The 23,838-nt window shown below is 37.0% G+C and overlaps 1 protein-coding gene across 5 annotated transcripts; it reads right to left on the bottom strand.

The window, feature by feature from the left end:
• Positions 1–391: 391 nt before the first annotated feature.
• On the bottom strand, positions 392–19,107 carry LOC306877295 (transcription factor Dp-1-like; the record flags this gene model as incomplete). 5 transcript variants are annotated; one of them, XM_079428981.1, is made up of 11 exons in its annotated part: positions 18,928–19,107; positions 15,177–15,261; positions 15,027–15,093; positions 14,747–14,850; positions 7,124–7,245; positions 5,882–6,047; positions 5,555–5,770; positions 5,325–5,476; positions 5,060–5,226; positions 4,887–4,965; positions 392–2,832 (listed from the first exon to the last, which is right to left on the bottom strand). In XM_079428981.1, the coding sequence occupies exons 2-11, from the start codon at positions 15,186–15,188 to the stop codon at positions 2,691–2,693; spliced, it is 1,227 nt and encodes a 408-aa protein (XP_079285107.1). In that variant the 5' UTR covers positions 15,189–15,261; positions 18,928–19,107. The 5 variants fall into 5 exon arrangements, with proteins under 5 accessions (XP_079285107.1, XP_079285104.1, XP_079285105.1 ...); XM_079428978.1 differs by lacking the exon at positions 18,928–19,107 and adding an exon at positions 17,996–18,258; XM_079428979.1 differs by lacking the exon at positions 18,928–19,107 and adding an exon at positions 16,702–16,926.
• Positions 19,108–23,838: the final 4,731 nt, after the last annotated feature.

The raw sequence follows: 23,838 nt of genomic DNA, 5'->3' as shown, positions 1-23,838 counted from the left end.
TTTCTTAATGAGGTTTTGTTCCCCAATTTATTATATAATAATGTATACTATCATTTTTAATTATTAAAATTTCATTGCATTTGCAATATGGTGCAAAGTCCTAATCTTCTCCCTAAATCTACACTACATTTCAAAAGCTTGTGGTCAGGAACACTTGTTTTAAATAAATTATTATATTTTAATTAGAAATTAATAATTTGGTTTCCACAAAAATATTACGCAGCATAACCGTTTTCAAAATCGATCAGCAATGTTTCTTGAGCACCAAATCAGAATATTAGAATGATTCCTGAATTATCATGTGACACTGATCATTTAAATGCATCCTTGGTGAACAAACTTTCATCAAATTTACCAACCTCAATTTTCAACAGTATATGTGACAAGATATAAATAACTCCTATTTTAATAAAGTAGAGTCGTACTCAAGGAAAAGTGTGACCAACAAAAAGACAAACTAACATTAGGCTCGTCTAAACAGTTCCCAAGCTAATTGTCTCTCAAACAACTTTGAAACCGACGAGCCCGTGGGAGACGTCACTCAGGGAATAAGATGACTTGTTTAGGGACTTAGCAAACAGAATAAAGACAGAAATGATAGGAAGGATAGTCCTGAAGGGGGGCTTGACTCTGGATCACACAGGGACTGTTCTGTCATACTTGGTCACATGACAAAAATCTGAAATTTTACAAAACCTCTCCACTTACAGTGATAAAACACTCTCAGTGAGCAATATAATACCAACCAGAGGAGAGCATAAACAAGACAAAGATATGTCCATGACTTATCTGGAAATTACAGCTTTAAGGGTGCTTTCACACTAGCACTTTTGGTGCACGCCCGGGTTCAACTGACGTCAGAATTCGGTTCGTTTGGGTGATGTGAACACTGTCTTCCGACCTCGGGTGTGCACCCACAAAACCGCTGCTGATGTGAACGCAATCGTACTAAATCGCGGAAGTGAACCGTTATTAATGACATATTTGATAAAAATGTCTGTTTGTGTGCATTTCACTCACTTTCCTGACGAACGTGACTGACGCGCTGCAAGCAGTGAGCTGTAGGTCTCATTTCTGTTCGCTTTCAGCATTTTTTTTTTAGAGCATTTGCAGTACATTCGTAAGACAGACGTAAGTGCCGTTATGCACTGAAGCTTTTTAAACAAAATGAACGGTTCAGAAACTTAAATATATAAAAGTGCAGAGAGCAATGTTATGCATTTTGCCTTCTCCTGCGCCGTCGTTACAAAGCAATGGGGTAAACAGCTGCTGGCTTGACGATGCAAACGACCCAAATAAAATATGAACGCTGTCCAGCGGGGGCAGGGGGAGGGATCGAACTCTGGTTCTGACCAGGCAATCAACCAAGTGTAAAAGCACCCTTAACATTCTCTAATATTTAACTTCTAATTTCAATGGTTGTGGTTTGGTAAGTAAATCCTAAAAGTACAAATATTCTCAACTAAAGAGAGGTACAGTCTCTCAAATACTACGGGGAAACATTATGCCATGTCAACTTCCTGAACGCAAATCTGGTCACACTAGGCACATATATAAAATAAAGTTTATTGAAATTAGTAGTATTACATTAGTGTCGCAAATAAACACGAGTTTGGATTCTTAAAACATTCTTTATATTTAAATTTGAAACTTATATTAGATTACAGAAAAGTTACTTTGAGGAGTCAGTACAAGGATTCAGTTTTTTTTTCAGGAAATTTTCAAAGGGAAGTCGAAAGAGACCTAAAGCCCATATCTTTTTAATACACAACAGTAATCTTACACGCTTTAAGGTATTACTGACGCGGAGAGAGGAAACTAGAAACAAATCTTGATATCATGTGGTTAAGAAACAAAGCATTTTTATATTCCTATAACTGCTTTAAGGTACTTAAATTTCTCCAATGTCCTCCAGTGTCTCTAGAACAGGTTGGCCAATGAAGCTCGGAAACCAAAAGAGAACAAACGAAACGAAAAAAGACTGACTTCTCAGAGTCCTCCAAAAAAGCAGCGCTCTGCAGAACGCCAAGGAGCCGAACACACACAGGAGAGATTCTACAAAAAAAGCCTGCAAGAAATCATCAGGTCAGCATACGAAAAGAGTCCACACATCCAAAGACCTGCCCTCGATGGGGCAAAAAATAGCAGCCAGCTTTGTAGGTTCTTCGATTGATTAGTCTCCGAATCATCAGAAGGCAAATCAAGCCAGCAAGTTCAAAAACAATAACAAAAAAAAAGATCATTCAAAAACAGAAGAGAACTACTTCACACAAAGATCACACAACATTTCCCAACAGCTCGCTGTACGGCTGTATGCAAGTGGGGTTTTCTTCGGGAGGGAAGGTTTCAGAGGGTCACGCAGATCAGAGCGGATAACATCCAGTAGGAACACTGCGACAGGAAATAAAGTGACACCTCTAAACTTCAGCAAAGTCCTTCAGCTGAAAACTATCATTCCCAGCAGGCAAAGCACACAGCCTGTGATGATGTGGCTTGTCCTGAGCTCAGAAAGATGAGGATGAAAACAACTCATCCTATTAAAGCCCGTGTTCTTCAATGCCCTTCTCAGACAGAGAGTGAAAGAAACGATGAGTTGCAGAAGAGGAAACAGAACGATGTGGTTGATCAATCCTCGGACATGGCAGCTGGAAGAACTTGTGCATGATGGACAGGCTGAACGAGGGCTGGGCTTAGTCCTCGTCGTCGTTTTCATCAAATTCGTCACCGTCGTCATCGTCCTCGCCCATGTAAGAGACGGGGGTCTCCACCCGAGAGCCGCTGTAGTGGGAGTCATTTGAACTGGAGGCCATTGTGCCGTCTGCCCCACCGTCACTGTCAGAGAAACAGAGGAAAGCTCAAATACAAGACACTGACTTTTGTACCTGTTGTTCCAAAAGAAAGTATGAAAAGTACTCCAAAAATTAAACTACACAAAATCAGTCCATAGAGCATGCATGATATATTTCAAGTCTTTTGCTAAGTTTTGTGGCCAAAATGTACACTGGAATTCTTTACCTCCACCTCACACAAAGTAATCAAGTGGCTTCATAAGACTACTTTTATGGTACCGTAACATTTTTGGAGATTTAAAGTTTTCCTCTCTCAATTCAATAGTGTTGTATGAAAAAAATTAAATACACAAAGCAGAATGAATATTCTGCATTATATCTTTTAGGGAACAAAATCCTTCCAGTTTTGAAAAATTACAGAATTTGTAAGTTTGGGTAAAAGTATTTCTTGAAAATAAAATGCCTGGCTCAAAAACTTATAAAAGCATTATCATTACTATTTTCCACTTATTGTCAAATAACCACACCAGAGCAAAAAGCAATATCAGAACTATATTCATCATAACTTCTAGAAAAGTCAGTCACAATTTAATTCAACTCAGCTTACTTTGAAGGAAAGTTACTTCAAAGCAGCCCAGGTTAAGGGCCGAAGATAAATTGTTATAGCTGTATTTATTTGATCAGAAATAAAGTAGAACAGCAATATTGTAAAATATTATTACAATTTAAAATGAATGCCTTTTTTTTTTTTTTTTTTATTCCATATTTCCTGTACCCAAGTGTCCCTGCATGCTTTATTATGCTCTTAAGGACATCCCATTTTTCTTCCAACCTTTTAGTACTACACAACCTTAAAATCTGGTAAAAAAAATTGAAAACATTTTGGTTTTGTCAAGCCTGTCTCCTATATATAAAAATCCTTCCTTTCTACATTTCCGTGTCAATCCATGTTAATTTTTACTGCAAACAATGCACTGTCACTTTAATTAAGCATGTGCAGCACAGAAAAAATAGACCGTGCAGAAAGGATCACTGCATGACTGCTGCAGACACACCTCTCCCGGAGCACACTGCTGGACCGCAACCATGTGCAGTGTGAACGCTCTGATCTGTTAACATGGGCACGAAAAAAAATACGCACAACAGACGGAGTATGTGTGAACCTGGCGTTACGTCTGTATGCCCGGTCAGTTCTGTTCTCGCGCTGCATTCTGATTGAATCGGATGTCGGGGGCGCGGGAAGAACCTATAAAGCGATTTAGAAATCACGCACACTCAAATCGTGATATGACGATTACGATAAATTACACAGCCCTACTTTTCACCCCTCTCTAAAATAAAGCCGAATTGGGAATCAGATCTTAACCATGTTTTCACAGATGAGGAATGGTCCAAGGCCCTTAGTCGTGTACATACCTTGAGTATTGGACAAAAGCCAAATTGTCTAAAATTAACCCTGGTTTTGATCCAAACTGTGCCAGTGTCGACAAGCTCCAGCTACTCTTTATCATACTTTTTGGCTTTGCCCAGCATTGATTTCTTTCTGGGCATTAATTTTCAAATAAATTTCCGAATGTTTTATTTTAGATATTGAACCATGCCCCTTAGTAGCATTATTTGGACTCAACCCAACAAATGTTTCCTTGTCCCCTCAGAGTCAAATGCACTCACCTTCTGCTTGATAATTGCTAAAAGGCTTATATTACTGAACTGGAAAAATCTTTCCCCACGCAGCTACTTTCGTTGAATTCACGACCTGATGCAGCTTATTCAAATAGAAAAGAATCATACAATACTTGGTAATACAGAAAAATTTCACACTACTTGGCAACTCTTCTTGTCACATTAAATAAAAAACACACATTAAAGAAAAAGAGGTAAGTAAATAAGAAAAACCCTCTCTATACCTGGCCTTTACAGTTTCTTCCCCTTGCCACTGATTTACTAATAAATGGAGAGCACAGAGATAAAAAAATTTTTGAACAGTAGTATATTACTGGGAACTGTCATAGCGTAACCTGATTCATTAGCTACTCTTGTTTCCAACTCCATTCATTTTATTAATGAACAACTGAAAGGTGCACAACAGAAACTCACCTCCCAACATGATAGCGGCCTCCATTAGCAGACGAAGCCCCTGTCTTATAGACATTACTGATAGGCCCCTGTGCCATTTCTGCACGCAAAAAATACCCATAAAATTAAACGTGACCTTTACAGTCACAAAACTTCATATTTATACTCTGATGTGGTAACCAGCCAGAACTAACCTGTGACATAGGGCTCCAGTGCTTTGGGCACCAAACTTCTAGCAGTCTTCAGGTCCTCAGCAGAGCACTTGCCCACCTCGAGACCACAAGCCATGCCCATGCGCTTCAACACCTCAATGTCATCATGAATCTCGAACATGCTATCGAAGTTGAAGAGGTACTCAAACCTGATCAAAAATAATGAGAAAAGGTGTGAAAGGTAAGAATCTCTGATATTTGAGTCAGGTCACCAACAGCATAAATGGTCTGGCTTTTGATATCATACTTGTCATTGGAGATGCTGCAGTCAATGACTGTTTTCTTGCTGGTGTTTACGATGATAAATGGCAAGTGAATGACCGAGTTGGTAGGTGGGGGCCTTTTCGTCTGTTGTTCTCTCTGGCGGTTCCTCTGTACAAGGTTCTTGAAGGCAATTTGCTGCAATCGAACACATTCACTTTCAAAACAAGTTCATCATCAAAACAATTCTTATAAGACAAAAGAGCAGCTTCTCACTTGTAAGATGAGTTCTTGAAGTTGCGACTGTTTTTGTTTGATTCTCTCCAAACGTCTTTGCCTCTCCACCTCCAGGTTCTGGCACTCCTGAGCAGAGTTTGTGGGCAGGCCAATCCATTTGATCTCTTTTTTCTCTTTGGAGATTATATTCATGGCCATTAGCACATTGAGTGCATCGTACACACGCCGCCGAATGTTCTTCTGGTCATAAACATGCTGAAAAGGAACAACACAGAATGTGAAGCACCATTCATTTAAGAGCTGCGCTTCTTCTGCACTCAACAAACCAAGCTCTGGATCAATGCCTAGCCACAGGAAGAGGCTTACCGCATCATTAGGGGAGATATGATTATCACCAGAGCTGAACTCAGCCACAAGCTCATCAGCAACCTCGTTGTAGGTTGTGACACCCTTCCGCTGGACCTTTTCGCAAACCTTCATTGAGAAATGTCTGAGGCCTTTCCCATTCTTCTCCCCCTTCTTGCCCCTCTTTCTGAAGAAAAGCAGAAAAACCAAATTATTTTGCGATATTTAACATTATGATAAATGACAGAAAAAGGATAGCCGAAAGAAATGTTTTGCTGCTGCTTTGTGGGAAATTTTCCTTATAAAAAGGTTCTATAGTGCCACCGTGGTACTTCATGGAAGAAAACAAAGCTGATTTCCATCAATGCAAATTTCATGTAATATTTTTCAATGATTTTGAAGTTAAAATACTAAAGTAAATAATTGTTCTTTCCTTTTTTAATGCCATGTCACCTTCTATACCTATGTTCAGAGAATAGCCAGGTTTAGATATTCAAAATTAAAACTAAATAAGATGTATAAGATTATGATTAAGATTTTTTTTCTAAAAATCTTAAATTAAAAACTTTTTCAAAAGTATCAAGAGAATAATTCTCACAGGAGTTGAAGCATTACAGTCCAGCAAAATGTGTTTAATGGACAGTGGATTTTGACAAGATGGACACTTCGGAGAATTTTCTCCTGATAGTAAACATTTATATCTTGTGTGACCTATCCGAAGTTAAGTCATTTTGTGTAAATGACTTGATATAATGATAATTATTATTACTATTATTTATTTATTTAATCATTCGTTCATATTATTTTTAATAATTCCATGTAAACAAAAAAAATTTATTCCATCCCTAAAATCATTAATTTTTTGCATCTTATTTTTACGGTAGCCAATTAACAATAGTAACAACAACCAAATTAATTTATACAATTATAATCAAACTATTTAAAAAAATTATTTATCAAACTTTCTCTTTGATTGTGAGCAGAGGATAAAGTTAAAATATTCTAAAAAGTTGCCAAACAATTATAAATGTACTACTGATTTGTCTCATGTAAATATAAATTACAAAACCTGTTAATATTTAGATATATAGATATAATATTTTCCTTTGCACAGGCAGATGGCCGTACTTGTATTTTGAACCCATTCTAAAGACTAAAATACAAAGCATTCAAGAACAGAAATGCACCTGGTTCCACTGAATGCATTTCTGAAATAGAAATGTCCTTACATGTTATGAAGTAGCCTGCTGAAGTAAGACTCACCCCGAGGACCACGGAGATGCTTCCGATGGTTGACTCTGGGTGATAAACTGAGAGCTGGGTGTGTGTGGGCTGTTCATTAGGATTACATTGGAGCCACTGGGCCTCTGAGGTGTGCTAATGACCTGTGATAGAGACCATCAGGTTTAGGAGACAATATGGCAAACATAAAAAGAGCCTACGATGCTTGCTACCAAAGCTTGCTACCTGATTACAACATTAATCAGATCTGTACTATGATGAAATCTAAATGAAAAAGGTTTGATGTTAAGGAAGGTTAACATTTATTCAATTAGGACAAATGCAAGCTAACATGTTTCTTTTTATGCTTGCTACATATTACATTTTTCCAATTCTCACTGACATATGGCAAGGAATTAACAACAGCAGCTGCGAATATGCAGGTGGCTAAACAGCAAGCGTCAGTTAAACGAGCCAAAAATTTCTCTTTTCTAAATTAGTTGGTTTCATTTTTTTAGTTGTCATGAGAAGCCTGCTTCAATTTCCAACAAACCCTGATTTTCTCAAAGCAATTAAAAGCAGCAACCCTTGGATATATCAAAGCTGGTTCCCATCCCCGAGGAGTATATACTGTACCTCACTCCTACAATGATTACTGCGCATTGCTCCATGTGCATTAGTAAAACTGTGAACTAAACATAACCATTCTTGGAAATCTGTTTCACCCTGAACTGCTCGGAATTCAAATAATTCAAATCGGAATTCAAATAATTATCTTTCTTTGTTCAGGAGATGGTGTGTGTTCAATATCATGACTTTAGCTGTGTAAAACACAACAAAAGCAGGAGCCATTTTATTTCCAGTTTACTAAGCTCTTCCCCACATTGATGCCTGGCTATTCTTAGTTGTCATAAACAAACATCACTTGCAGGGCTTAAAAATAAAAAATGCCTGATGGCCCAGGTCCAAAGTAAGAGTTTTGTGCAAGATGACAAAAATGTGACTTGCCCCATTTTGCTAAAGGTTGAGTTTCCTACATGATTCTCTTACATTTTTTGATCATCATGTAAGAAACAGTTCTATCTAATGTTTTGAGGAGTATGTGTGTCAGTCTGTCAGTCACCGCACCGGTGTGGATATTTACTGTATTTCACAATCACAGATTCTAGCCTACGTCTTGGAATATATGACCCAAATAAGAAATTTCACCATATATTGCCATTTTCTTTCAAATACAAATCTTGTGTAATCCCAGGCTATCTGTAATCTGAAGTAGGGCTGTGTATTGGCAAGAATCTGGCGATATGATACGCATCACGATACGGGGGTTGCGATACGATATATTGCGATACAGTAAGCAAGGCGATATATTGGGATATTTCTTATTTTAGGAATAGGATATATTTTTAGGAAAGCTGTCATTAAGAGCACATCACTATATGCAAAACTTAGCAATAAATAAATGCGTAAATAAAAATTGTTTAACCAGAACACACTGGGATCTGCATTTGCAATAATCAGTCCCTGTAACATTCAACGTTATTGAACCACTTTTTGTGCAGCACGAGTAAAGGGGGGGAAATTAAAAGTGCTTGCAGGATTCTTTAGTTAAATGTATAAAAAAAACATTTTTAGATCCTGCTTTAAAGTTTCACACATTAAGTTTACCATTGTAATATACAATTGGGGCAGCTGTGGCCTAATGGATAGAGAGTCGGACTTGTAACCCAAAACTCACGGGTTCGAGTCTCAGATCCGGCAGGGATTGTAGGTGGGGGGAGTGAATGTCCAGCGCTCTCTCCACCCTCAATACCACGACTGAGGTGAGACCCTTGAGCCACCGAACCCCCAACTGCTCCCCGGGCGCTGCAGCATAAATGGCTGCCAATTGCTCCGGGTGTGTGTTCACTACTGTGTGTGTGTGCACTATGGATGGGTTAAATGCAGAGCACAAATCACGAGTATGGGTCACCATACTCGGCCACATGTCACTTCACTTTCAATGTCATAAAATTTTGATCAGAACAAAAAATTACATCTGCTTAGTACCGCCCGCCACACCCCGCGCGAAGGCTCTTCAATATCGGACGTGGCGGAACCGAGGTGGCACTCGAGCCGCGGTCCCGGGCGGACGTTAACACAAAAGCCCAAATGACGCCACACTTCAGCTTTGTACACCGAATTGGGAACTGGAAGAATTCTTTCATCCTCCATTACTGGCAGCGAACTATACTAACGCTAACATTACATGCCCTAATGCTAGTATTTCCTGTCACTGTTTAAGTTTCTTAGATGAAGACTCCTATCTAACGGTCAGGATATGAACTCAAAATGAAACAACTTATTTATTTGAACATTGACGCAATAAACGTCAATGTTAAAACGGCTTATTTATACTGATTCCATACCATGTATCATGCATCCTTCATTTTAATGTGTAACATGAGCCTTTCTGAGAGACGCGACTGTCAGCGCTGCCAGTCCGATTAATGAAAAGCATGCAGCTCAAGTTACTGACAGAAATACTCGGATTGATTTAATTTTATTTTTAATATTATTTTGTTTATTTTTGAATTATATTCATTGTGATTAACCTCCCGCTCTTGTTCACAGTACAACAATATTCAATCGTTGCATGCAATCATGTAGAATAACTCGATTAAGATGATCAAACTTTAATTATCTATGCGCTGGAAATATTTCTTTATTTGAACAACTTCAATTTTATGCAATTGTATAATATTGCATCAAAGTCAGCACGTGAAAAAATGTGAGCAGTATGTTTAATAAAACAAAGTTTGACCTAAACCTTTAATTTAATCCTTCTATACAGCTTTCAGTCATAATTAATGTTTTAAGCTTTGGCTAATTCTAATGCTTATTAATGTGATATGTTGTTTGTATAGACCCCCTTCTTGAATCGAGCATGTATTTTTTTTACTGTACAAATAAATGCAGCCTTGCTGAGCAGAAGAAACTTCTTTTAAAACATTACAATATATTACAGATCCCTAGTGTATCTGCAAGAGACATTTAAATAACACCAAGCATGAAAAATGTAAAAGAATGGGATTTACTCAGATCTATTACTCATCATACCATACAGGGCATAGGAGAGGAGTTGTTATTCTGATCTCCCATATGGTTATTTTTTAAAAGAAATATGAACATATTGATAAAGAAGGGCGGTTTATTTTTGTTCATAGAATATTAAATGGAACACGTTACTTTATTTAATATTTATGCCCCACCTGGTAGTAATATAAATTTTTTTCAAAAGATATTTCAGATAATAAATCTAAGGATAACTTGTGGAAATTTTATCTGAACCTTCTTATTGATCCCTCTTTTAAAATGTATATTAAAAATGAAATTCATTCTTACTTAGCAAATAATGATAATGAAGAGGTCACACCTTCCATCGTGTGGGATGCTGCTAAAGCAGTATTAAGAGGGAAAATTATAACATTTGCCTCACTTAAAAAGAAAATTCAACAACAGGAGTTAAATAGATTACAGCACCAATTAAAGTTGTTAGAAAGAGAACATAAGGATAGGCAGAATCCAAAAATATTAGAACAAATTTAAAAAAAAATGAGAAATTAAATTAATATGCTGTATACTCAAGAGATAGAGGAAAAAAGTAACATTCTCTCTGCAAAAATATTTTGAAAATGGGTCTAAATGTATGAAAGTATTAGCATGGAAATAAAGAAAACAACAAGCCGATCAAACAATATACAAAATCAGGGACCCCATAACCAAAAAACTACAAAACAAACAAGAGAATATCCCAGATGTTTTTGAAACGTTTAATAAATTATATTCTGAAATGCCTGAAGATAGAAGCTTATGATTCAGACTTCACCCCAAACAGGCTGGAATACAGGTTCAAACTGTGGGCAAATAAGGGGATTACTTCTTTTTGTACCATCATTGAGAAAGGTGAAATTTGACATTTTCAACTGTTAAAGGAAAAGTTCTCAAGAAAATCAGGATTTCTACAGATATCTCCAGGTTCGAAATTATTATGATCAAAAAATAAGGAAAACTCAAAGATAATTTGAATCCATTGATAGACCTATTTAAGAAGGCACACACATCAGGTATTCGACATAAGATAGTTTCCCAGATATAGGCTTTCCTGTAGCTCAAATAGTAGAGCATGGCGCTAGCAACGCCAAGATCATGGATTCAATTCCCAGGGAAAGCAAGAGCTGATAAAAATGTTAAAACTGTAACTTGAATGCAATGCAAGTCGCTTTGGATAAAAGCGTCTGCTAAATGCATAAATGTAAACAAGAGTTTGGAAAATATGAAAACACACTCATATACAACATATCAAAGAGAAATGGAGGACAGAATGTGGAATAATCTTTACTGATGAAGAGTGGTCTAATATATGGATGTCAATGGAAATCAACTAGTTCATTAAATTCGAAGGAATACTGTTGGAAAAACCTTCAAATATTTTAAAACAGCCAAATACAAAAATATCTCTTCAAAATGTTGGAGAAACTGTGGATATAATAAAGTGAATCACTATCATATATTTTGGGAATGTCTACATATTCAAGAATACTGGAAAGAAATACAGGAGGCTCTTGAATGTATTTTTAGAAGAGACATACCTCTAGAAAGCAAATTGTTGTATTTTGGCTGCGGATATCCAGATATAGTAACAGCAGATAATAAATATCTGATGGGTGTGCTTTTGGCAGCCAGTAAGAAAGCAATCACACGTAAATGGTTAAAACAAGAGAGACCAACTTTAGATAATGGGATAGATGTGACCATAGAGATTTATACAATGGAAAAGATCACTAAATCGGAAACAGTGGAAACCCATCACTAAATCGGTTTTAAAAAAATCCATCTACACACTGAGTACTATGTACTGGAATTTTTTATTTTCTATGCACTTTCAATGTTCATTGCACTAGTGTTTATATATCTTAATGTATAGCTTATTCATATCCATTTGTAATTATGATCATAGTTTTTGCTCATAGTGTACATACATTTACTGCATAATCCACCTGTATAGTATGTTCATATCACCCATCTGTATATCATACTGATAGTAATTAAAATTTGTAAATGATGTCCATAGTACTGCCTTATCTGTATATTTCTGTACATATGTAACATTGTAGGCACTGTATATCCTGTACCTCTGCTTATTGCACTTCTCAGTGTTTCCGCTACATTCATTCTGCCGTGGCGGCCCGCCACATCAAAAATCATCCCCGCCACGGCTGCAGCTTTTCAATGACGTCACTCGATTCATTTACAGTCTGGTAATTTATAGTGGAGGAGACGTTAGTCACACACTAATTATTAAAAGGTGAGTATAATATAGCGCAAACTTAAGTGTAATCATAGTAGTGGTGTACGTTATAGGGATGGGCGATATCTTATCGTTTGCGATATACCGTTGAAAATTCTCCTCACGATAAAAATTTGTCTCCTCACGATAATAACGATAAGTCTAGTTGATGACGTAGTTTTGTGCGCGCCCGATTCACTGTTCACGTGAGGAGTGAAAACAAGCATGGCGGAAGGCGGACGTGAGGCTGACAGTGCGTTCACACCGGACGCGACTTGCGCGAATAAATCGCGCTATTCGCGCGTAGTTGGACGCGTGAACATTTTGGGTTTACGTGCTTCATTCGCGTGTGAAATTCACTGCACAACAGACGCGAATTCGCGTCATGGGCAGGGCTTCTGCCAGGCGCACATGTATGACTGCCACAGAGAGCATATGTATAGAATTTCGCTCTAAACGCTCAATTCGCGCTGCGTCATTCGCGCGAATTGCGCGGCAGGATGTCTATTCGCGTCTTTGCATTGACTTAACATGTAAATCATTCGCGCTTAACGCTTCATTCGAGTCTGGTGTGAACGCACCATGAGGAGGAGCTTGTTGTTACGCGAGGAGCTAACTTACCTCCACAATTTGCTAGTTTGGTTACAGAAAATCAGATGAGGAGCAAACTACCGTAATATGCAAAGTGTACAGAAAAATGGTGGTTACAAAGAGTGGAAACACGTCCAATTTTAATTTGACATAAAAGATGCCATACTTTTAATAAAGTTAAATATGCCATTTCTGAGATATTACAATGAATTAATTTCTAAAATGTTATGATATGGAAAGCCTGAAACAGATCACAGCAGTATAGCCATACACAGGCTTTCAGTCATCAGCAACGTGGTAAACGTGTGCCAGTAGCCTATGCATATGATTTAATATGAAGCGTCCATAACGCATTATTATGGTTGATAAGAGCAATTAATGGAGATGAGCTGTTGATCATAATTAGCATGGCCATAAGTTGGCTGTGTACAGAAAGTTTCAAGTTAATTGCATTAATAATACTATATGAAATAAACTTAATCTTTAAAACTTAATCTATGTATATATATTATCGTCATTTGTATCGTTATCGCAATAAATACCTGAAATTATCGTGATAAATTTTTTAGGCCATATCGCCCATCCATAGTACGTTATGTGTAACGATTCGATTCAACCTCCAACATTACACAGTAGTTGTGAAACTGATCGCAGTTGATCCGTACGGACCAGACCTCAAGGTTCGGTTCGCATGTGATTAACAGACTAATTGCAAAAATGAACCATCATAGAGTGAACGTTTATCATTTGTATGTGTTTTATCTTGCCAATTTACACATTCGAGTGATTTTAAGCCATTCCAGCGCAAGACGATGCGAATAGAACTTATTTCACTGTCCGTGCGCTGATTTCTGTGGCCACAGCTGCCGGACACGGCGCCCACGCAGCGCTTTTTGAATCCATGCAAACCGTGCGTGTATATGAAAACATAACATTCTTCAGTTTATTTAATCGTTTAAAGCCATTTTGCGATTTCAATCATCATACAGTAACCAGCATCAACCCCCTCTTCCTCTTCTCATCGGAGACATGAAATACAGCACAGTCAATCGCTGTCTGTGTTTTGTGTTTGTAATGATTTTAGCGTCTTTCTCTGACAGTTTTAAATACTTCCACACTGCAGACACATTAATGTGCGCCTCTATATGATCGTGTCAAGTCATTGTTCGGTACAAATAATTTGGCCTTTTCGCTTAATTTCGGTTGCCGAACATTCGGTGCATCCCTAGAAATAAAGGTTTCCACAAAAAATATTAAGCAGATATTTTCAACAATGAAAATAAGAAATGTTTCTCAAGCACCAAATCAGCATATTAGAATGATTTCTGAAGGATCATGTGACACTGAAGACTGAAGGAATAAATTGCATCTTAAAATATAATAATTTAGATATTTTAAATTGTAATATTTCACGATATTACTGTTTCTTGATCAAAAAAAAAAATTCAGCCTTGGTGATCATAAGAGACTTCTTTCAAAAACATTAATAAAAATCTTACTGAGCCCAAACTTTTGAACAGTAGTTTGTACTGTTATTTTTGAGCCCTGTAAAAGTAACCGATAAAACCAGAAACTCTATACAATGTGAGAACAAACACATCTGATTAAAGCATTGGCTGATTAAGTGTGTGGACAGACAGGACATTACACCTGAAAAACAAATTGGAATTGAGTGTGGTGTGAATTACGCTTATGTGATCTTTACATTTCAGTGCTTGCGCAATCAAACTCCATTCAAAACTTACCATGTGTGGTGCGATGTTCACGTTGGAAGGGCCCAGTGTTTTTGGCAACAGCTGTTTTCCAACCACCACTGACTGTGGATGCACCGTTACTAAAGACAGCACACCTGTAGGGGTAGTATTCACAGAGGACATCTTAATGCAGTGCTATGTAAGGTCAAGCAGGTGTTTGGGCTTTTGTGAAGCATTACTGTAAGATCAAAAATTCTTGAATATCTTTTAAAAAATTCAGCTGCTGATGCACTGCACTATTATCTTCAGAAATTCCTAATGCTCCTCTTACCTTTGCCAGGGCTCAGGTTCTGATCAATGAAAACCTTCAGCTCCCCATTGGCCTCAATCAGACCAGCCTGTGGAGAACAAGATGACCATCAACTCATGGACTTACACTATTTTCAGTCGATTACATCTACTAGAGTTAGAGAATACTCACATCTTTGGCCATGATCCCTGGGGCTGAGGAATAGATGCTTGGTCTAGCTGAAAAACCTGGGCCAAATTTCCACAACAAAATGTCTCTGCAACAGAAATGTAACTGGTTTGGCACAAAAGCTGAGGACACTTCAAGACTGTAACCAAGATTACTACACAAATCTTTGTTTCTCACAGAGAAAGTGACTAATGAGGAAAGTTTTAATTTACAAAACCCCGCCAAAAGGATGCAATGATCAATGGGATTTCAAACAAGTATATCTTGCAGTTTCGGGTGGTTTTTGATCTATGAACATATTCATAGATGAACAGTTCAGACAGACATGGATGGTCTCTATGATAGGCTTCAACGCCAAACCCCTCTGCGAACAAGACAGGACCAGCATTCATTCAAAATGCCAAATAAATGATAAATGATTGCAATAAATGTAAAAAAAAATAATAATAATTCTGCATGTCTGAAAACCACCAAGGAAATATTATTAGGCATTATAGGTGGGTTCAAACTTCAAAGGTGCAGCACATTTATATTCTTATTATAGGTGTAATTACTTGTATAGATTTTCATACCAAACTGTTGTAAGATTCAACACATACATTTTCTAAGATATTAAAAAAACGAATATCTGTTTTACTGGATGATGATTCCTTACTGGTTTGGTTCCTTACTATTACTCAAGACTGATTACCTGTATGATGTTGCTTTTATGCAACAGTATAGTATACTTGGAATCGTCTGATATTCTGGTCATATGCTGATATTCTGCAAAACAGCACTCTTGCTAGTGTGAATGTGAAATGGACTGAAACTCTATCACAGGTAAAGTGGACTAAAATGAGATTTGAGTCCTCTTTCAAGCCCAGGGACAGTGTGAACACAAAGAGAGCTGGGTTCTTTATCACAGTTCACTAATGGAGTCCAAGTTTGCTTATTTTAAAATGCTGTCTAGGTAGGTAGCTCACAAGGTTTTGAGACAGCCACCGTTGATGAAAACGAGGCCCGCCGATTTGCTTCCAGCACTCATGCAGCTTATATTACCAGACAAAGACCTCGACGAATCTTTCCATCTCTTTAGCATCATTTCAACTCGTGCACTCAAAACCGCATGTAATCTTCTGAAAGTCACCCATATGCAACAGTTCCTGTCGTTTAAAGTAACTTTTTTTGCAAATGCAATGGGCCCTTAAATATAGGAAATATTCATGGCCAATTTCCCAAGTTATAAAAACCATGTAAACGCATTAAGCAGAACGCACATCCGTTTTATTCGTTTATATTTTCCGCATCAAACATAATGCACAATCGAAGCAGTATGTACTATAATAAAGCGTGTTAGCTCAGTTAGCTAGCTGCCTTTCAAACACGTTTTGCACCGAAACCCTGATCTAAATGTGATCAAAACGTGCCCCTCCTGCTTAAATGCGACCAGATCGAGGATTGTGCATGTGCTCGTACCGTTTTGCGAACGGATCGGACTTAAATGGCCATCTGGAAATAAAGTGTGTAAACTTTCCTCTGAACTTACAGTCCTGAAGCCCTTTGCCTTCTTAGGTGCTGTATTTGTTGGCATAGCCAGTTAGCAAGAGGACAGAGGAAGAGGAGGTCTGAAGCCCATCTCTCAAACAGGAAACAAAGATAAATCAAATATGAAAAATAAAACCCATGTGCAGTAAATGGCCATGCTTTTAGAACAAGCTTGCACCTGGGAGATGTCTGATTGTAAGATCAGGGCACATTCATAAAACCCAAAATGGATGCGGATGTTATAAGCATGCACATAAAAGACGCATGGCAACTGCGAAATCCTCATGCATAGTTTCAGAAAAGAATTAAAAATACTGATATCTTTTACAAAGAGTTTCTATAATGTATCTTAGGAACAGTATATAGAAACGACCTATTATTTTCAGCAAGAGTTGACAGTCATAACACTATTCTGCTGGAGGGTAACAATTCATTGGCTTCGCTACAGCATGAGTTTAGACGACAGATATTCCTACAAAACTGGAAAATAATCGTTCAAAATTTGACCTAATTGTTTACTAACTCATCAGAACTAATATAACAAGCAGGATGGATTTGGTTTAATGCCTGGCAGCCATTTTACATGGAAGCTAAAGCAAAGCCATCATGCAGTGATGCTTTAATAGCCTGCTAGCTGAAGTGACAGGTCCTTAAGACGACCTAAACTAGTTGTTATCTAGTTAATAAACCCCTCACGGTTATTCAAATTTAACAACAACTGCCGTTTCATTTTGCTAAAGTATTTCAAAAATGCTTTAGAGTGAATATGGTAACGTAAAAGCTGTTAAGCTAGCGACCAGTCGAGCTAGTAAGCTAACTTCCACTCAAATCGAGGTCATCTGGGCAGCTTTAATATAATCAATATAGGATCTATATACTATTGTTTGCTACACGTCTGGTTTGGTAGCTTTTTCGTGTAATGGCCAAATACGATTAAAGATTATTGAGGATTTCCCATTGCACTCCACTGACAGAAGCACTTGACATGGGTTAGCTTGTCGGCTAACACAAGCCATTTGAAGACGGACAGTTTCGATATTTCACATAAGTGATCATTAAACCGGACTGAGGGTTCACAGACTAACGATCATCGATTGAATTATGTATAAGTCTACACAGATACAAGCCGGGGTTACCGACCGGTTTTGCTGGCAAACGCACTTATTTCATGCCAAATTATCTTATTTTCAAACGCAGATAAATGGCAACTTCTTTATGCAATGATGAATTCTAAATACTGAAAATATCGGTCAAGGCTGTCTGCGTGGACTCAAACCCCCGCTGGTCTCACTTACGGTCGGTTGCATCCACCTTCAACTGTCTAGATCTGAATGAATAGCAGCGCACTCGGTAGAAACTGCTCCCTCTCTGGGTCTGTAAAACTGAGCTTGGCGGTGTCTACACCACGGGAAATCCGATTGGACGGTAATGCGCATGACGTCGGGGGAGTGTGATACGGAAGCCACGCCCATACTACATTTTGATTGGATGGGACTCCACAGCACCCGTGGTAAAATTTTCTCATTGGTTAATTTCACTGGATCCCACCCCACTGCGTCTGAGGGCGGAGCGTACGTAAGAATACATGTAAATAATAAAGAGAAACTCACTAATCAAAAGGTTTATGTCTATAAAAGATCTATTGAATTTTGAGTCAAAGTCTATAATAATAGCTATTATCAGTATTTACAAATTTAAACGCACTTTATAACGATATATGTATAGTAATACCGCTTCCCCATTGCTCTGTTACATGAATGTTATCCTATTTCTTTCTTTATTATTATTATGCAGGGGTGTAAAATTGTACATAAATTCAAGTACAGATACTATGTTAAACATATTAAAAGTCTAAGCACTAAGCCAAAAATATTTGAGGGAAAGCAAACAAAAGTATCCACAATTAATTGAACTTCAGTATTTAAAAATAAAAAGTAAACACTTTTCTTAGCTTTTAATAGACTTTTTTAGAACAGACAGAATAGATAAATAAAAAACAAATACATTTCTGTTTAAATAAAAGGAAAGTTAAACAATTAATTGGCTTGTTAGGATAAAAAAATTAAAATCATTGAGTAAAGATATAAGTCCTGATGACATGTATTTTTAACTACATTCATTTTTATTTTTTTTTATATATATATATATTTTTTTTTTTTGTATATGTAAACATGCAAGCAATCAGTTTTAACGGTCTTAGTTACAAATTCTCCAAAATAATACTTACGTAGTGAAGTGTTATTATTCAAATACTTTACACCTTCATTATTAAAGCTATTCTAAAATGTGTTTTTGAACGCAAACAAAGGTCAAGATTTAGAAAGTATGAATCATCTAACTAATAAATTAAAATGTCTGTAATTAAAATAAGTCATTAGGTTGCTGTTTGGTGTCAGCCTCTGGAACCTTTTTATCTGTATTCATGCTGCCCCTACAGAACACACTGTACAGTATGTTTTATACAGATAACTAAAGAGTAGATAACTAAAAAGGGTGTCACCGTTTTCGTGTCCCTATCATTTTCACATCTCTGGGTGGACATTATCTGGGTTAAATACTGTAAATCTATGAAGATGGGCTTTTCACCTTTTGAAAAATAAAATATAACATAAATATGATTAGGTATAGTCATTAAACAAAAATATTATTCAGAAACAAATATATTCAGAAAAAAATCTAAATGCACCAAAAGAGACAAATTAAACAATTCAACTTTTATTACTACACCCTTTATTGAAAAAGTTCATGTGCCTGACCGTAAACACTGCGTGTGTTTACAAATAACTGCACATTACATAAATCAGAGAAGGTCTTGCTCTTGCAACACATGCTGTGTCTGTGTTTATTTATTACAAGAGAAAAACTTTGAGCTTGAGTTACATCATGCATGAAAGATGCACACACTTTTTATTAGTCCAGGTGATATGTGAAAAAAAATTCACTTTTTCATAAAAGCATGAAATTTGGTACACTTGTATAGTTTGCAGCCCAAAACATTTTCAGAAATGGAGCCATTGCAAAACACCTCGTGGTTGCCATGGCGACCATTTTACTTTCCGCCATAACCAAATTAGATATTTTGTGTCATATCTCCTGAACCAAACATGATAACACAGAAAAGCTGATGTCTACCCCTATGTTTTGATGGTCAATGATTACAATGATACCATATACAACAACATAAACTGTTCAAGTGAAGAGTTAACGGTGAAATCAGTAATGAGCATCACAGTATCACAGCATTTACAAGCTATTATTTTTTTCTTTCTTTGATAATTAACTAATATTTTATTCAATAATACACTAAAATAATTTTTTCAAGAATACTGTCATATATTTCAGAGATATATATATATAAAAATCATCTCAGGTAAGTGTGTTTCCAATACATTCTTGTTCTCTCTCAACAACGCTCTAATATCACACACAGACAGCAACGCAATCAGGTGAAGAGTTAATGGTTAATTTAGTGACTTTATGAGAAGGATTACAATGAAATCTCAGAAGATATTACTTAATCATGTAAATTTAATTTACAATCACTCACTGGGGCCAGAGTTGTCTATTTTGTTGTCCACAAGGGGAAAGCCAGAGTCCTGCATGCGGGCGAGTACACACAGGTGAATCGCTAATATTTGATGTAACGGGTGGAATAATATTTATGTGTAGGTGCGGGCCGGACGGTGACAAGCACAGGTGGGTTGCGGGTCCAGTACCCAAGACTATTTCGACTCAGTCCAGTACACGCTGAGCAATGGAGCCAATCGTGCTGCCACTGATTGACAGCTGTAGAGATTATATTAAAGGGGCGCTCTTTGCTTGCTTTCTGTATTTAATCTATTCACAATTTGAATAAAAGTTTTAATAAATTAGTTTTTTCTACCTCATGTAGGAGATTTAAAGCAGGTGCGGTTCGGGTCCCAGTTTTTATGTCAAATGGGTCGAGTATAGGATTAAATTAGTGCTGCTGTCAGATAACGTGTCGGGTGTTCTGTTAATTACTGTGATTGTGGGAAGATCATTTCACCAAAAAGGAAAGGTGAATGAAAATGCCTCTCTGTGATGTTATCACAAGGCATCACTTACTTACAGATCTCAGGCTTCTGGAGGGGATGTAGATTCATAAGAGTGAGGAGGAAGTAGGAGGGTGCTGAGCCTGTGGCTGTTCTGTACGCAAACATCAATGTCTTGAACTTGATGCGAGCCGCAACCGGTAGCCAATGCGGGGAGATAAAGAGAGGTGTGAAGTGGGCCCTTTTCAGTTCATTGTAGACCATTTGAGATTGAATGAAGCTAGGAGTGGAAGTGGAAGTCTGCAGTGTAAGGCTTCTCCAGATGGATTTCGAAGTCACCAAAGACTACAAGTGGACTGCCATGAGGACAGCAGCCCATACAGCTCCTCTATAAAGGATTATATATGACCAGGAAGGTGATAAATCATTACAATACAGAGTTTAACTCAGTTGAAACTCAAAATAATTTTTAATATATAGGGAAGAGTGGGTTGAGTATTTCCAATTAGAAATGACACAGCTTAGCAAGATTTTGTTGCCGATATAGAGCGTTGTTGAGAGAGAACAAGAATGTATTGGAAACATACTACCGCCTACCTGACTCTGAGGTAATTAAAATACACTTACTTGAGATGATATTTTTTTATATCTCTGAAATAAATTATTGTATTCTTGAAAACAATCTTTTATTGTACTATTGAATAAAATATTATTTAGCTGGTGTGTGGTGGGTGTTCTGGCTCAGTATGGCTGCTGTCACATCATCCAGGTGGATGCTGTACAGTTGAGACTGAGATTCCCCCTTCCATTAAGCAGTACCCAGAAAAGCGCTAAATGTAACAAATTAATTAATTAAAACATCCTTTTATTGTACTATGAATAAAATATTAGTTATCAAAGAAAGAAAAAAATAATAATAGCCATAATATGGACTTTTGTAAATGCTGTGATACATTGCTGATGTCACTATTAACTCTTCACTTGAACAGTTTATGTTGTTGTATATGGTATCAAAACATAGACATCACCTTTTCTGTGTTATCATGTTTGGTTATGACACAAAATACATAATTTGATTATGGCGGAAAGTAAAATGGTCGCCATGGCAACCACAAGTTGTTTTTGTGATGGCTCCATTTCTGAAAATGTTTAGGGCTGCAAACTATACAAGTGTACCAAATTTCATGCTTTTATGAAAAAGTGAACATTTCACCTCAAATTTTGCACATATCACCTTGACTATATAGGGCTATTATAGATATGTGAAACATGTTTTAAAATCAGTCTATTTGGTGGTGTTCACACTAAACATTCAACACGTTTATCCACTCAAAGGTTTAGCCATACTGCACTGGTCAGCTGAACATGCTCAAAAGTAGGTCATAACCTACATAGATAATGATGACAGAGTCTGCAGATTGTGCTACAGAGAGATGACAGTATAGCATAACATTAATAATAATAATAAATAAATAAATCAGACACAGAATTCAGATCTGATCTGATTTTCCCCATGACCTCCCCCCTCTCCCCCTTTTTATAGGTACACCTTGCTAGTACCGGGTTGGACCATCTTTTGTCTACAGAACTGCTATAATTCTTCATAGGTCCTGGAAATATTCCTCAGAGATTTTGGTCCATACTTACATGACAGCATCAGTTGCTGCAGATTTGGTCTGGTGATTATAGAGGCCATTTGAGTAAAGTTAACTCATTGTCTTGTTCAAGAAACCAGTTTGAGATGATTTGAGCTTTGTAACATGTCATAAACTGGATGGTCATAAAGAGATGGACATGGTCAGACAGCAGCAGTACTCAGTCTGTGACATTTAAACGATGCTCAATTGGAACTAGGGGGCCTGAGTGTGCCAAGAAAATATCCCCCACCCTATTACATCCACACCAGCAGCCTGAACCAATGATATTGTGCAGGATGGATTCATGCTTTCATGTTGTTTACACCAAATTCTGACCCTACCACCTGAATGTCACAGCAGAAATTGAGACCAGGCAACCTTTTGCTCAAACCAGTTTGGTCATTATCCTCTGACCTCTGGCATTTTTGCCCACAGAACTGCTGCTCACTGGATATTTTCTCTTTTTCAGACCAAATTGAAAGTCACTTAAATCATCTTTCTTCCCCATTCTGATGTTTGGTTTGAACTTCAGCAGATCGTCCTGAACATGTCTTCATGCCTAAAAGACTTGTGTGTATTTCTATATTTTCTCTCTCTATATATAATTATATATATGTGCGTGTGTGTGTGTGTGTGTGTATATTATAGTTTGCAAATGCCTTTTGTTTGCAAAAAAATGTTTTAAATGTCCAATATGGAGTTGACACTTGACGAAGAAAAAAAACGTATTTTATTTTATTTAAATTTAGGCTATTATAATTTATTTTAATTTAAAAAATGTATTCAGAGGGCCAAATAGTAGTAATATGGCCAAAAAGTAAGATGAAATTCAGAGCATGTGTAAATCGATGAGTTTCAATGTATAGTGACAATTGATCGACAAAAAAACAAAACATATAATGCAATGCCATTGATAACATAAAATCAACGTAAAACATATAATCTATGTAATACAATATTGATTGAGAGAAGTACAAATAAATGTTCCTCAAAAGCCTGTTTATAAACCTAAAATGGTTTAGTCCAGTGAAGTTATTTTTATGTTTACATTATAAAAATCATTAAATATTTCACAGCAAAAACACACGTGTGCCACGAGGGTATAGCCTACATTTTTTACAATTTTATTAAAAAAGTACTTACTAAAAAAAGTATGAACGAGACCATTTGAGGGGCAAAAGCATCTAGAAACTAGCTTTCATGCGCTACTGAATATTTCTAATAAAAAATACGACAGAATCTCCAATTAATCAATGAATACTTTGTGAACAGATGCATAACAAGTATGAACAGTCTGACCAAATCGACTTTCTAAAATGAATCAGAATGAGTGAATCATTTGAGCTGAATGAATTGATTCATGCGATAGTTTGTACGAGAGAGAGGAACAATTACAGAAAATGTAGTTAAATGTAGTTTACTACTTTTCATTTGTTACTACTCATCTCTGGTAGAGAGATTTTAATTATACACAGTCACACCCTTTTA

This window comes from Barbus barbus (assembly GCF_936440315.1).
Source record: "Barbus barbus genome assembly, chromosome: 11".
Taxonomy (NCBI): domain Eukaryota; kingdom Metazoa; phylum Chordata; class Actinopteri; order Cypriniformes; family Cyprinidae; genus Barbus; species Barbus barbus.
The sequence above is the reverse complement of the archived record's forward strand: the minus strand, read 5'-3'. Positions and strand labels throughout refer to the sequence as shown.